The sequence below is a fragment of the Aquarana catesbeiana genome, linkage group LG06, assembly GCF_042186555.1.
Source record: "Aquarana catesbeiana isolate 2022-GZ linkage group LG06, ASM4218655v1, whole genome shotgun sequence".
NCBI lineage: Eukaryota > Metazoa > Chordata > Amphibia > Anura > Ranidae > Aquarana > Aquarana catesbeiana.
Window position 1 is genome coordinate 385,402,054 of NC_133329.1, and position 16,335 is coordinate 385,418,388.

Here is a 16,335-nt window from a genome sequence, read left to right on the forward strand (position 1 = left end):
AAGAGATGTATCCTAATGAAAAGGAGATTTTTAAGTACCGTAGTTTTGTCGCCATTCCACGAGCGTGCCCAATTTTAAAGCGTTGATATGTTAGGTATCTATTTACTCGGTGTAACGTCAGCTTTTAAAGTTTACTAAAAAAAAAAAATTGGGGTATATATTGTGTTTTTTTTTTTTAATTCGTTAAAGTGTATTATTTCCCCAAAACTTACGTTTGAAAAACCGCTGTGCAAATACAGCGGGACGCAAAAAAATTGTAGCGATTGCCATTTTACTCCCCTGGGGTCTCCGCCCAAAAAAATCTATAATATTTGGGTGTCCTAAGTAATTTTCTAGCAAAAAATACTGATTGTTACATAGATGAGAGAAGTGGCGCGGTTGGCAAGTGTTTAATATGTGCATCTGACATAATATTAGCGCAAAATGATATTATTAGTTAAAAAAAAAAGTTAATTTTAGTGCACACAGACATTTATATATAGATATATATCTGTTTATATATCTATATATAAATGTCTGTGTGCACTAAAAATAACTTTTTCTTTTTAACTAATAATATCATTTTGCGCTAATATTATGTCAGGTGCACAGAAACAATATGCACACACACGCCAGCATGAGTGTTAGCTCCGCCCACTCATGTAAACTAGGTGAGTGAGCGCTGTCCAATCACGCAGGATTGGCGGGCTGGCTCAGCCCACTCCTGTAAACTAGGCGAGTGAAGGCTGTCCAATCACGTTCCGCCCGCTTATGTAAAAAAAAAAGCGGGGCGTGTCCTCCTCGCTCGCTCAATGCTCATCCTCTCTGGCAGCGCCGCTAAAGGGAAAAAAAAAAAAAAAGGGGGCGTATCCGATTGCCAGAAATGGGCGTGGAAGCCATTGAGTCCCTTGTCCCCGATAGGCAGGCGAATAGGTGGAGGCGTGTCCTTGTCACCGCCCAGCAGGCGTGGCCGAGCGCGAGGGCCTCCAGAGAGTTCTATGAAATGTGGCCGGCACACGCGCATTTCCAGACCAGACGCAGGGGGGGTCACTTGCGGCAGTGCGCTTTGTGCTTCCGGCTCAGGCTGATCCTTACGCCACTTCCGGTGATTGTGACGCATTGTGGGGTCTCGGCGGCCCGGTGACGCTCTGTGCGGGGGGCTGGTGCGGGTGCCATGGCGGAGTGCCGAGCGCCGAACGCTCGCTGGTTCTTCACCCGGGAGCAGCTGGAGATGAGCCCGTCCAGGCGGTGCGGGATGGAGGCGGACAAGGAGCTCTCCTACCGGCAACAGGCGGCCAACCTCATCCAAGACATGGGCCAGCGCCTCAACGTGTATCCTTTTCTTCTGGGTTTGTTTCCTCTGTGTTACCTCACCACTGCGGCCTAGTGCCGGCCGGGAAGCCTGCGGCCTCGCCTTCCTCCGTGTGCGGCTGCGGGTGGGAGGACGGCCCCGGGGATCGGTGTGCGGTATGTGGGGAGGGGAGAGGCCGGTGTACCGGCACCGGGAGGATCGGATATTCCGGGGAGGAGGGGGAGGGGGCTTTATATTCTATGGAGGCCGAGTGTGTGTGCCGGGGCCCGGGCCTCTCATACCCCCCTCCTCCTCCACACACACACAGGGGCCCCTTCCTGACATCGTGGGGCCCCTCTATGTACGTTCTACATTATGTATGTTATATCCTGTACGGTAGTGGCAGCCATTGCAACCCCTCTGAAGAGTAATCTGCTATGGAACGCTTTTCAGAGGGCAGCTGAGAAGGGAAAACATCATTTTCTTCTTCTTGTTTTTATTTTTTTATTTTTTTTGTTTCTTTTTGCAAGAAATTTTTGCACTGCATTGCACACGGTTGCGGAGCGTTTTTGCAACCCTCTTCACCTGAATGCGCCCGGGTTCGGCGGGCATCGGTGCCAACCAATGTGACCCTTTCCGTTGCACAGGAACACATTTTTTTAAAAATCTTTTTGTTTTTGTTTTTTTATTTTTTTGCTGCAAAAAGCTTTGGTATGTTGGGTATCTATTTACTCGGTGTAACATCATCTTTAAGGGGCCAGTTCACACCATAGAGACACAGTCCGGATTTGTTACAGGTGCTTTTTTTATTTTTGAATGCGTTTTTTTTTTTTTTACATGCTTTTAATGCGTTCCAGTGCGTTTTTGGTGCAGTCCAGTGCTTCCCCCCCCCCCCCCCCCCTCTTTTTTTTTTCTTAACCTTAAGAGCCAGTTCACACTGCGTTTTTTTTTTTTCTTTTTTTTCTGCATCAAAAACGCATAGAAAGTAGGGTTATATGGTTTTCAATGGCACAGTTCACACCAGTGGTTCCAGTTTCAGAAAATAAAAAGTAGAACCTGCTGCATTTTTTCCCGCACTGGGCTGTACTGGAACGCTGTAAAAAGCATCGAACGCTCCCCGGAACGCACCCAATACGCACCGGAACACCCATGTTCTTATTTAAGGTTAAGGGCCAGTTCGCACCATAGAAACGCGGTCCTGGTGCGTTCCAGGTGCTTTTCTGCATGTGCGTTTTTGATGTGTTCCAGTGCTCCCCCCCTCCCCTCCTCTTTTTTTCTTAACTTTAAGTGCTAGTTCACACCAGACGCAGTTCCGTGCGTTTTTTTTTTTCTGCACTAAAAATGCATGCACAGTGTTTTCATGGCTCTAGTTCACACCACGCCGTTTCCGGTCAGTTTCCAGAGCGGAAACTGACTGCATGGTTTGAACTACAGCCATGAAAACACTGTGCATGCATTTTGTGCAGAAAAAAAAAGCGCACGGAACTGCGTCTGGTGTGAACTAGCACTAAATAAGGACAAGTGTGTTGCAGTGCGTTTTTGGTGCATTTAGGTACATTCCGGTGCGTTTTTGATGCGTTTTATAACGTTCCAGTGCAGAAAAAACAGAAAAAATGCAGCATGTTCTGCTTTTTTTTTTTTTTTTTCTGAAACTGGAACTGACTGCACTGGTGTGAACTATGCCATTGAAAACCATATAACCTACTTTCCATGTGTGTTTGATGCAGAAAAAAAAAAACGCACTGGACTTCATGTGGTGTGAACTGGCCCTTAAGGTTGAGGGGAAATTGCATCGGACGGCATCAAAAAACGCATAGGAACGCATCAAAAACGCGCATGCAAAAAAAGCACCTGGAGCGCATGCGGACTGCGTTTCTAAGTGTGAACTGGCCCTAAATAAGGACATGCGTGTTCCAGTGCATTTTTGATGCGTTTTACAGCGTTCCAGTGCAGGAAAAATGCAGCATGTTCTACTTTTTTTTTTTTTTGGCACTGGAACTACAAGCACTGGTGTGAACTATGCCATTGAAAACCATATAACCTGCTTTCCGTACGTTTTGTTGCAGAAAAAAAACGCACTGGACTGCATGTGGTGTGAACTGGCCCTTAAAGTTTACTAAAAAAAAAATTGGGGTATATATTGTGTTTTTTTTTTTTTTTTTTTTTTTTTAAGTGTATTTTTTCCCCAAAAATGTAGTTTTAAAAACGGCTGTGCACATCCTCCAAATCCATTCTGCTTACCCAGAGCGTCCTCCTATGATTGGAGATATTTGTGTATAATATACAGTGTGATCTGCAGAGTCATTGACATTTGGAGTTTCTGAAAATGACTATGTGGGCTGAATTCACAAAGCTTTGAGGTGTGTGAATATAACCTGAATGTATGTATACAGCCAAAACTTCTTTTTCTTAGGTTTGGATGAGCGTGGGAGCCGTCAGTCACGGCACACGCTGGGGGGAGAAACGGCACAGAGGTCCGTGTTTTCACAGCGCATGCGCCGATGACATCGGTGCACTACAAGTGATATATCTCCTAAACGGCGCACATTTAGGAGATATTTCCAGTATCTATAGGTAATCCTTATTCTAGGCTTACCTATAGATAAAACTAAGACAAAAGGGTTTACAACCACTTTTAAAGCAGGTTTAGCTACTTTTATGTACTTTTATGCTCTTTTGTGCTAGGTTCACTCTGAATGCAGGTTTGAAATTGTCTGAGTTCAGCTGAACTCGCATGATTTCTAATCGGCAATTTGACACCTGTGCGAGTTTATGCAGCGATGTCTATTGAAATCGCCCCCGAAGTCACCAAAAATTGCGCAGGAACTACTTGTGGGAATTTTTTGGCGCTGCAAAGTCGACGTAGCACTGATTGGGACGGTGCTGTTGCTGGCAATGGGCTCCAGTTTGGCATGTCAAATCAGCCCGGTGTGAAAGAAGGCTTGGTCTCATTTAGAATTTGTTTCCTGGAGGCACAGAACTCTATTTTCTATAATTGTAGCTAAAAATGACTGCATCTGATGTAGGTAAACACAGTGTGAATGACAGCATTAAAACAATGTTCCATTCCATGCCTTTATATGTGTATAGAAATGTCCTGTTATCACATATAAATGTAGGATTGACAGGGAATGAGGTCTTAGACTGTTGTCCCTGGAATAGGTGTCCCCCATGGGAAGATTTCCCCTCTTCTCTTGTCTTGGGGTCACTTTCCTATTCTGCGACAATGGTCACCAGTATGATTGTCACGGTTTTGAAAATAAGGATCCTTATTCTGACATGCTAGCTTTGTGAATTGAGCCTTATTGGGGGGGTTGTTAAAACAGCCCATAGATTTGATTTGATTTTCTTTCCTTTCACAACGGGTGAAACAGTGTTGATGGGGGAATGCCTCCTGCAGTGCTATCGTGTATTGCTGAGGGGAGAGGAACCTTCCCAGCCAGCAGAACACAATGATTACTGCCAGCAGCTATAGCCAATGGCAGTAATCACATGTACAAAAAAATCTGACAGGCTGCTTGTAGCCAAGTCTGATTGGGTACAATCCGCCTGCCCACAGATGGATTGAATCTCTGCTGGTCCCTGCTGAGCTGGCCACATTTTGATCGATGGTTTGCTTTGCTAGCTTAAGTCTATTCACATTTTCTTTGAGCAGATAATTAATCCAATTATAAAGTTTCCTGGGAAGCTTCTTTTTTATATAGTGATGTAATTACATGTATTTTGAGGTTACAAGGGTTATCTGCTTCTTTTCATCTAGGGTGGGACAGAAAAAGAAACTATACTTACCTTATTTCTAAAAGTGTATCCAATACCTAAACTTTTTTTCTTTTGGATAGATAGGGAATTATTAAACACCTGACTTTTTTTGGCGTGTGTATTGTGTCCCATGGGGAAGTATTCTCTGAGCCCGGGTTCACACCATAATACGCTGCGCACCGCACAGGAGCGCTGTGCGTCCCTGTTCACCGTTTCAGGGACGAATCAGGGCCGATTCTATGCCTGAATTCGGCCCTGAAACAGAGCCAAAGACGCACAGCGTTTTTGTGCAGTGCGCACCGCAGCCGCCCCGGAGATATGTGAACCGGCTCCATAGGGAGCCAGTCACATTCTCCTGCTATGCGAATTAGAGGTGCGGAAAGGTGTGAACCCGGGCTTAAAATGGCCTTAGATGGATCGAATCTCAGCTAATTCAGGAACCAGCTGAGATTTAATCCATCTATGGGCAGGCTGGTTGTACTAGTCAGTCCATCTGTTGACTTCAATACAACCAGGCTGTTGGATTTTTTTCATGCAATCACTGCCGGCGGCTAAATCCTCCAGCCATGATTATTGTGTTCTGCTGGCAGTACACAATAGTGTTGCAGGGGAGGATTCCACTGACTGTTGATGGGGTTAATCAAGCAGTTTTCTTTCCCTCCACCTGCAGTTGAAGGAAAGAAAATTGCAAAATCTATGGGCTGCTTTTCTTTCTGTCCTGTGCACACCACAGGAAGTAAAAGGAAATCTCTACAAATGCGGGGGGGCAGATGTCCCCATTGAAATATTTCCCTTATCTCGTTTAGTTGTGAACTAACATTTTGGCTGTACAGCAGGTGTGGTATTTCTTGCATTGAGGCCCCATTCAAAATGAATGAGCTGCTTTAGCATATTTTAGCACCTGAATTTACATGTGTTATCTTGTGAACAAGCTTTACACTAAACGGTGGGTCACCTTTTTATCTAGTTTTCTAGTAAACTAGATTGGAAACAGAACTTTCTGTAGGGTTGAAGTTTGTTGAAACTTTTTATCTCGGTTCTATGAGCAGATAATCAGAAATAGGATAAATATTCAGAAGTTGAATCAATATTACGTTTTTCATGAGGATTTTATACATTATAGATCTGCTCAGTAGGGAGAAGTGTGGTGTAGGTTGTCGGTCATCGAGCAATAAAGTAATCTTATGATCTGGTGGGATTTATTGTAAATTGCCAATTTTCTGGTTTAATGACACACTTGCGCTCATCTGGATTTTAAAATATTACCTTTGCCTGGTTTGAAACCTGACGCTCTACAGGTAACTCCCTAAATTTGCACTAGTAAAATGCAACTAAGTACTGTACATAGAATGCTTTTGTTATTCATCTTTATTTCCAAACTGGTTCCTGCTTTCCTTAACCTGAAACCTACAGATCCCAACTGACCATCAACACTGCCATTGTTTACATGCACAGATTCTATATGCATCATTCTTTTACCAAATACCACAGACACGTAAGTATTTATCTTCTTTTCTTACGCTAAAAAGAGTCTATTTCCATTTAGTTGTAAAGTTAATGCATTTATGTAATTTGTGAACCTTTTCTAGAGTTTAAATCCAGACTGCCAGGTTCCCACGTGTAGTAACTGGCGATCCATTCACACTGATCTTAAAGAGGAGTTCCAGCCTGGGTGAAAAAAAATTAAGTCAGCAGCTACAAATACTGCTGACTTTTAATATAAGGACACTTACCTGTCCAGGAAGCCTGCGATGTCGGCACCCGAAGCAGACCCGTCTCTCGGCCCTGGGTGCAGGCACCGGCATTCTTACCTTAGAATCTTACCTTACCTCATTTCCCTTAGGAAACAAAGTGAGCCTGTTTCCGACTGCGCATGCGCGAGTCGCAGTGCTTTCTGAATGGTCCTGTCTCCTGGGACACACGGGGGTGCTCTTTAGTTTTAAGAGGAGTTACATTTTTGCCTGGAACTCCGCTTTAAAGAATGCTGCTTCTACAGAAGGTTTACCTGTAGAAGAAGCTGTGTTATCCCATGTGTCCATGCACATTAGGATGTTTAGTGGATGAAAAGAAAATCTTTATAGAATGCATTTTTGAGAGGCGTTTTCTGGCAGAAAATCCTTCTAAACGCACGTACAAAAGTGCTCTATAAGCGTTTTTTTCTGCCAAAACAGCTGCCATTTTTTTAAGCTCAGTGTTCATGTACCCTAAATGTGGGATATAGTAGTCTGCTTTCTGTGTTAATACGTAAATGTGTTTTTTTTTTAATGCAAGCAGTGTAAGTGCCTTAATTTGGATGTAGTATCATCCTCTCAGTTCATGTACAGCAAAGCTTGGACTGAGGAAGGGAGAAGCAGTACAATGAGCCAACCACTTGTGCTTTGATGCAGGAAGCATTCCAAAAGGAGAGAGCAGAGTGTCCGAGAGATAAGCTCATCCGTGTACTGCTACTCCTTTCACTGTCCCCTCTCAGTTTGTGGAGGGGCAGGAGGCAATTGCTACCTGTAAAGACAGCAGAGAAAAATTAGGTGGGACAGGGTTGTGCTGCGTAGCAGAGCTGTGTAAGTGTTAGAACTGGATTAATAGATATGAAAATTTGTTTTGGCAGCTAAAACCTCTTTAATCCATGTATTTCATCATTGTATTTAGTGGTTTGCCTGGAGGATAGCTTTAATGTGAACCAAAGTGTTACCTATGCAGGGGAAAGAAACCGGGTCACTTTTAATGGTAGCCTAACTAGCTAGTCATGCTTACTTTTCAATTGGCCGTTGCTGAGAGTGAGAAGACCAAACTGTGAAAGCTCCCTTTAAGAGCCCTTTCACACTGGGGCGGGGGGCGGCGTCGGCGGTAAAACACCGCTATTATTAGCGGCGTTTTACCGTCGGTATGCGGCCGCTAGCGGGGCGGTTTTACCCCCCCGCTAGCGGCCGAGAAAGGGTTAAATACCACCGCAAAGCGCCTCTGCAGAGGCGCTTTGCCGGCGGTATAGCCGCGCCGTCCCATTGATTTCAATGGGCAGGAGCGGTAAGGAAGCGGTATACACACCGCTCCTTCACCGCTCCGAAGATGCTGCTGGCAGGACTTTTTTTACCGTCCTGCCAGCGCACCGCTCCAGTTTGAAAGCCCTCGGGGCTTGCACACTGGAATGAAAGCAGCGGCACTTTCGGGGCGGTTTGCAGGCGCTATTATTAGCGCAATAGCGCCTGCAAACCGCCCCAGTGTGAAAGGGCTCTTACAGCATTGAACTTCCACAGAGCTAAGGAGTCTGTCAAATCATGAACAAACATCCGATATGCTTCTTTATCATTGTATATGCTCTTTAAGATTTGCTCATATGGGTGGATGTTGAAGTCATTCAATGACCATCACTATCAAATTCATAGCTCATTGTGTTTTATAAATGTGATGAGTCTTTGTCCAGGGTTTGATGGAAAAAGTGGCAAATGAAGTAGTTACTGGCAACTTTATATCTGTACCACTCATTTTCCTCTTCGCACAAAAAAAGCATGTATTTTATATATGCACCAGTGTGCCCCTGTTGTTTATTTTCAGTTTGCTTAAAGTGGTTCTCCAGCAGACCCCCCCCCCCCCCCATTATTATTTTTTTAACCCTCCTGCATACTTTGTGGTGGGTACTGAATGGTTCAGATAGGTTAGCCAAATGTGATGGCTCACCATATGTGACGAAGCAGCGGCATTTGTTTTCTCTTTTCACACTTTCCCTTTATTTTAACCCGGGAATCCTTTCTTTGGCTCATTTCCTGTTGTAGTGTGACAACCTTACTAACCAACGTGGTCACCCTAGGAAAAGGGGGGGGGTGTTAGGACTGCATAATTTAATTCTAGCAAAAATGTTTTGATATCCATGAAGATAGGGAACAATGTTAGCTGATAACTTCTTGTACTCTTTGCCTCCAGACTGTTATCAGTTCACAAGATTTATTACAGCTTTTTTTAAAGCACATGTTGATCATTGATTTCAATAACAGACGAATAAGATACATTCTATTAGTTTATTTGCTCACCACCATATTTCACTGAAAAGTCTGTGCATGTGTGATTGAGCGAATCGGTCAGAAGCATGGCTTCTCATCACTGCCATTTGATGTGGTCATTGCCTGCATATTGAGTGCTTTTTATTACTGTGTGTATATGGATATATGGGGAGGTACTCTCCCACACATAAATAATGCTGCACTCTTTTGGACTTTATTGGAGCTAGATTAGAGCATGGGCATTGCCTTATCTTCAAATGGCATTGTAAGCATACTTGGTAGTTGTTGTTCTACTACCTTAAAGTGATACTATACACACAATGCTTAATTTACATTGTCCCTTCTATTTCTGTATGTGGATGGCACTGTAATTTTATTTAAAAAAAAATATATAAGTACCATTTAATATAACGCTGTCATGTGACCCAGATCTTTCCCAGCCTGTCTGTAGGGAAACATAAGCAGGAGGAGTTTCCAATCCTCTGCTGCTGGTCAGATGTTTAAAAAATAGAGTAAAAATAAATGAAAGTTTTAAATTGGCATATAAATGTATAGTTGAAATCAAATCTTTATTATTTTTTTTTTGCAAAAACATGGTGTGGGCGGATTTCTGTCAGTTACAGGCTGTTACACGCCCCTGCAGCCTGTGTCTTAATGCATTAGGATAAAAAAAACACTTGCCTTTATAACCACTTTAAGTTGATTACAGTGTCTCAAATTTAGGGTATCCCATAAAGTGAACATACAGGCAACCTATCTGTTTCCTGTTGGCCCCATGGTTCAGTAAGTTGTTGGCTGAATTATGCATTGTCCCTTTAGAAACAATAGTAGTGGGAGTACAGCAGTGTTTGTAGAGTAGGTGTTCTCTGGAAATGATGAGCTGATGATTTGTGTCCCCATATATACAAAGTGGTTGAATGTAGAGGTTTCTGTTGCTTCTCATGTGCCCAGACAAATGCTGGCCACATTTACTCTTCAGAATTTTTAAATCTGAACTCCTCTGGTGATAAAAACAATACAGTAAGCACATGGTAAACCTTTGGGACTGAAAACCCCTGTGGAAGTATCTGATGGTCAAATTACCTCCAAGTCTATTGACACCAGCAAACAAATTTGGAGAGAACCAAGTTCACCTTTACATAAAAAAAATAATAAATGCATTTTTTTGCAGGTTTATTATTTTTGCACCCACCATCAGCAGATCATGGGTATAATACCACAGTCCTGCAAGACTGTCTTTGTATCTGTGTGCCTGTATCTCTGACACAGCCAGGCAGGTACACTTGAGACAGGAAGCTTAGTGAAGTACCACAGCACTCAACAGAGCCGTGGTAGTTCAGTGAGAACTACAAGCTGACAAAGTACATATGTAACATATTACACTCAGAGTATAGGTGTAACATGTTATAAAAGGTGAACTTATTCTTTAAGGAGATGCAATTCCACTGATGCTGGCTCTGTCCGTATACTTACCTCAACATCATGCAGAGTACAGTGGGCTAAAAATGTTTTTTTAACTTAGTCTTTGCTTTTATTTTAGATAATGTCTCCTACTGCATTGTTCCTGGCTGCCAAAGTGGAGGAGCAGCCACGTAAACTTGAACATGTCATCAAAGTGTCCCATGCTTGTCTTAATCCACTAGATCCCCTGCTGGACACAAAAAGTGACGTGAGTAGATTATCTTGATCCAGGGGGAGTTGAGCTGTGGATATGATACTGCGTTTGGAGCCTTTTGTGTGACGCTTTGCATTCCAATTCTGCAATGCAAGTCGTTTAAAATTAACAGTTATTCTTTACATTGATACATGTATTGATATTTGTCTCGGCTACCATTTTAATCCTATTTCTGTCTGTTTTGATTGTGTGTAGTATTGTTTCATGCTTTGAAATGTATTCTATCCCTGGGGTTAGTTGTCAACGAAACTGGGTATTTATGAATATGGTCTGTTTCTAGGCATACCTACAGCAAGCGCAAGAGCTGGTTATACTTGAAACAATGCTGCTACAGACCCTAGGTGAGTATGACTAACCTGCTGTAGAAAGGTCTTCTTGCTTGGAATCAAATGTGAGATATAAACTGCATAAATATTCTATGAGAAGTAAATTTGTGTGTGTGTGTTTGTGTAAATGTGTGTATGTGTAATTTGGTCTGCCTTAGAAAATGGTTTGCACAGAGTTCTGTAGTTATTTCAAGCAAGTTAATACTGAACAATCTGTACATTTTTGCAGTCATTACAGTAATGAAAATGTTCGTCTTTTGTCTTTTCACTTAGGTTTTGAGATCACTATTGAGCATCCCCATACAGATGTTGTCAAATGTACCCAGTTAGTGAGAGGTTAGTAGTTACTAAACAAAATATCATTCTAAAGTAAATCCATTTTTTATGATGGGGCTGGCTTCTGAAATCGTTCTATAAATGTACTTGCACCTTTTTAATTAAAGCCCAATACCAGGAACCTAAAAATAAAAGAGGTTTACAACCTCTTTAACCCTTGCAGTGCAGACACGGCCCCACTGCAAGGGAGTATTTTTAGGTTTCCTGAAATTTTCTCAGCGCTACCTGTGCAGTCATTTTCCATAGACTTAAATATATGGTGTATATAGTAGGATAGGTTGGAGGGCTAGGGAAGGGGCTGATAGATTTATTTTTAATCTGAACCTGTTCTTTAGTAGTTTGCTTCGGGGTTGTGGTTTGTTTTTGTTTTTTTTAAGTCATCTTATTTAAAATGGGTATGCAGTTACAGTATTGACTTATTGACTATAAACCTTTTGCGGGAAATATTAAAATGTTGATGGGTATTTTCACTTTGCACTAATTTGTCCTGTTTTTTTTCTTTTGCAGCAAGCAAGGATTTGGCCCAGACCTCGTATTTCATGGCTACCAACAGGTGGTTATCCTGAACCTTTGTTGCACTGTCGCAGCACACTAACTTTCTTTTACTGCAGGGTCCCCTTCCTGTGTCTCACTTGCCTTGGTTCATAGGATGGAGCTAGGCTGTCTCACATGGCCTGGTCTTTCTCCTGTGTCTAACGCTCTGCACTATAGGTGGACCTCTGACACAGAGGGGGTGGTTTGCACAACAAGAAATGTAGTGTTGCTTTCTGATCAGTTTCTTGATTCTGAGTGCATTTACTAAACTGGTAGCCCCGAATAGCATCTAAAGAGATAAACTTACCTTAGAATATCTTGGTAAGTATAATCATACTTCAGCTTCATTTAAAATTTTATATACCTATAAATCAGTCCTAAATCTAGCCTTTTAGAATTACGATATCGAGATGCGTTTTTATTTTGTTTAGCTTTAAAGACTAAAGATTTTTTTTCAAACCAACTACACGACAAAGATGAAGACTTAATTGCTAAATTCATCTTGTACATATTTCATAGCCCCCCCCCCCCCCACAAATTTAATAAGGGACTCAGAATCTAGATTCCGAATATTATTCTTGGCTGTTGTTGTTGTGCTCAGGTTTAATAATAACTCTGTTTTGTTTTTCCAGGATGCTGGCTTATTTCTTGGTAAACCGCAGCCATGCTTGCTGACCATGGCTGCCGTTTTTTCCGTTTGGATGGTGTCGCCATTTTGTTGTGGCCCGACATGGGGCGGTTGGCTCCCAATAGAGCTCCTGCATGGTGGACATTGGACTTGTCTTGCAAGCCCAGTGCTCATCATGCAGGAGCCCTCCGCTGCCGGTGTGCTGGGAATATGCGAGTGCCTTCATAATTCTCTCCATCGAGGCCCAATGGAATACTATTCTTTCCCCTCTTAGCAGCTTTTAAATGTTTCTGAGAGACCAAAAATAATTGTATTTTGCTTCCACATGCAGTTCTTTCAGTTTATCTCTACGTTTTTGAGGTTTTATTATTTTGAATATGTTCTGAAATATGTTGACTTGCATTTGGTTTAGTTGGTTTGAAATAGTTTTTATTTTGGATTTCCTGTGCCTAGATTTTAGTTTTTTTTTTTAATTAAATTGCTTTACAGGTGGTGATTACAGATATTTGGAGTACTGTTTTATTGAAGGCACTATTCCTTACTAGTTTTGTTTAGGTTAAATCTTTGTGTAGCTTGCACTGTTAGGGCACTATTTACATGTAAGCTATAGCTGAACACCAGGAATTGTGTATATTTACCTTGGTCCAGCTTTGCACAATGTAAGCATGCATTTCTTATACCTGATGGACCACTGGGTTAGCTGAAAACCACTGGAATAGTCAGCACTACTACCATGATAGCTGCACTCTTTCTAGTCCTGCTCTGTGCGAGCGGCTGAGATTGCGACATCAACGCCTTTGCGCTCCACCTTATCCAATCAGAGCCTTTCTCTAAATGGCAGCAATGCAGAGGAAGTGACCCCCTGCGGTTGCTCACCTCACCAGAGCTACAGCTGCTTGGCACTGGACCTGGAAGACTTCTGCTATCTTTGTAGAATTGGAGATTACTGTAGAGACTTGTAGCTTCCACAGGAATCGTCCAGGTATGAGAGAGCAAAAAAAAAAAACCTACTTCAGCCTAAAACAACCCATTCAGTTTAAAATAGAAATGAAAGGCAAAATATTTGTGTATAGATATAAAAAAAAAAAACCTTTCCCCCTTTTTTATAAGTGATCACATTCCCTCTGTTCTCTGCTGCATTAGGCTCCATTCACATCTAAGCTTTTTTGGGCGTTTTTCTGCTCTAAGCCTCTAAATGCCCAACAATACAAATCCCATTCATTTCAATGACTCCTAATCACATCTGAGCATTCTGTCGCCTAAAGCAAAACGCTCAAAGTACATGAGCTTCTTTTTTGGCAGATTACAGGCATTTTACGGCTTTTACATTGGTGACTTGTCAACTTCCAAACACCTGTACAAAAACTCTGTAAAAATGCCTGTAACATTGCAACGCCTAGATGTGAACGGAGCCTAAGAGCTGGGGGCAGGAGAAAAAGCAGCGCACTCCTGACGTCTCTCGGCGCAGGAAGGGAGATCACCTCTTCCCCCTCTCTTTAGGTAATCATCTGGGACACGTGACATGTCCCATATGACTGCGCGGCCAGTCACGGCGCATGCATGCGCAGTGGGTCCCCGGCTGTGAGCCACAGTCTGGTGCCCACAGTTAAAATGTCGGCGCAGCCGAGCGGGGCTTCGTTCCCCCGCATCGCTGGACCCTGGGACAGGTAAGTGTCCGATTATTAAAAATCAGCAGCTGCAGTATTTGTAGCTGCTGACTTTTATTTTTTTTAAGTGGAAACTCTGCTTTAAAGGAGTATAGCGTGTTTGTCACCAGGTGTGCATGTATGAGAGAATATGTCCTGTAGTGTAAAGCTGGCCATACACTGGTAGATTATCAAAAGGTGGTATGAGAAATCTCAAATACAGATTTCATTTGCTTTTAATGATCCATTTTGGTATAAACTGAATTTCCCGCACATTTGTTGTCTTCTGACATTTTTATTTTGTATAATCAATACAAGTGACTAATGGTCATTCTCTACTCTTTTTTTTTTCTTTTCTTTGTTTCTGCATGTTCAGCCTTCACCTCACTACATTCTGCCTTCAGTACAAGCCCACTGTCATCGCATGCGTGTGCATTCACCTGGCCTGTAAGTGGTCCAATTGGGAGATACCTGTATCGACTGATGGCAAGCATTGGTGGGAATACGTGGACCAAACAGTTACATTGGAATTGCTGGATGGTAAGAATGATGTTTTATATTTAAACTAGTGAAGGTTCTGTATATTTTCTTTTTAAAATCCCTAAATATGCCAGATTTTCTGTAACTTTTGGTGAAAGGTAAAGCAATTGTTAACTTTATCCAGTCCTCATAGTGTATAGCCATTTTCAGTTTTGGATAGAGTAGGGAAGACTTAAAACCACTGTCAACTTATTTTGTGTCGTCTATCCCATTGAGGAGATTTTTTCAGTCACTTTCTGCCCCAGAGATGCAATATGGATTGAGAGGAAATCTCTCCAAAGTGAAGGACAGTTGACACCTGAAAAGGTTTTTTTTCCCCTACCTTTTCGCTCTGGTGGCAAAAATTATAGGTTTTTCATCATTTTCTGTTCTGGTGAAAATGTCACCAGGACAGGGACAGGGGGAATTTTCTGCCACAATTTCAGATTTCATGGGCAGAATTTCCTGCCTAATAGAGGTCATTGCAGGGGTCACAGCTATACCTATTCAGCTTCTAAATCGGTCTCTAATTTTGCCCTATGGCCATTCACTTTAACCAGAGTGGAGGTGGTAGTTGAAGATGACCCCTTTTCCTTCAGGAGGTCCAAGCGTAATTACTGACGCTGTATATGCTGCTTTGCGTAGGAGCAATCTGAGTCTGCTCACTCCATGTTATCCAGCAATGGGGTCCCTTAAATTGCCTTAACCTTCAAAAATGTTCCCGATCAACTTGCTGGGGTGGAGCCTTCAGTGGAGAGGAGAGATTGCCAACAACAGTTAAAATGCCTGGGCGGTGACATCACCCATAGGCTTGCAATGGGGTCGGCTGCCCCTCCTCCCTTGAAGCCGCGGTTGGAAGACAATCACGTGACTGAACTGGAGCGCACTGAGAATAGGTAAGTATAGGCATCCTTCTACAGGGTAATTAGAATAGAAGTTGGGAGCAGATTTAAAGTGATTTGTAGAGTCTCTTTTTAAAAAAAAAAAATAGCAAACATGTTATACGTGGCTCTTCTGTGCAGTTGGTTTTGCACAGAGCAGCCCGGGTCCCTCTTTGCTGCTCCTGGCCCCTCCCTCCTATCGAGTGCCCCCACAGTCAGCAGCTTCCTATGGGGGTACTGGAGCCAAGTCACCGTTCCGTTTGTCCATTCAGACACGGAGCCCCGACCCTTCCCCATCCCCCCTGATTGGCTAATTGATTTTGACAGCCGCGGGGAAGAGGGACGGGGGTACGTATGCCTGCATCGCTGGACTGTGGGACAGGGGAGTGTCTGATTATTAAAAGTCAGCAGCTACGCTTTTTGTAGTTGCTGACTTTTAATTTTTTTTTTTTTTTTTTCAGCGGAACTCCACTTTTAAGATGAAAAAAACTGCCTTTACAACTCCTTTAAGCTTACATAACCTGGAATTCCACTTTAAAGCTAAAATTATTTGACAAAAACAGGAAAGAGCCTCTTATCAGCTCATGTAGTCCGTTTTATATATATAAATATATATAATTTTTTTTTTTTTTTACAGAATTGACGCACGAATTCCTGCAAATTCTCGAGAAAACGCCTAGCCGACTGAAGAAGATTCGCAACTGGAGGGTAAAGAGTTTTGTTCTGAAACGCCATTGCAAATGTCCATTGAGATTAAATCAACTAGTGC

The 16,335-nt window shown here is 42.6% G+C and overlaps 1 protein-coding gene across 3 annotated transcripts in view; it reads left to right on the forward strand.

Annotated features, from left to right (window-relative positions):
• Window positions 1-941: 941 nt before the first annotated feature.
• Window positions 942-16,335, forward strand: part of CCNT2 (cyclin T2) — a 32,214-nt gene continuing 16,820 nt past the window's right edge. The window contains exons 1-8 of one of the 3 annotated variants that reach the window (XM_073634285.1): window positions 942-1,311; window positions 6,443-6,524; window positions 10,562-10,690; window positions 10,977-11,037; window positions 11,296-11,358; window positions 11,866-11,911; window positions 14,543-14,706; window positions 16,204-16,274. In XM_073634285.1, the coding sequence (XP_073490386.1) occupies window positions 1,154-1,311; window positions 6,443-6,524; window positions 10,562-10,690; window positions 10,977-11,037; window positions 11,296-11,358; window positions 11,866-11,911; window positions 14,543-14,706; window positions 16,204-16,274 (774 nt within the window). In that variant the 5' untranslated portion in view covers window positions 942-1,153. Of the gene's footprint in view, window positions 1,312-6,442; window positions 6,525-10,561; window positions 10,691-10,976; window positions 11,038-11,295; window positions 11,359-11,865; window positions 12,214-14,542; window positions 14,707-16,203; window positions 16,275-16,335 lie in introns of those variants that run through there. The other 2 variants (XM_073634283.1, XR_012245021.1) reach the window with 2 other exon arrangements.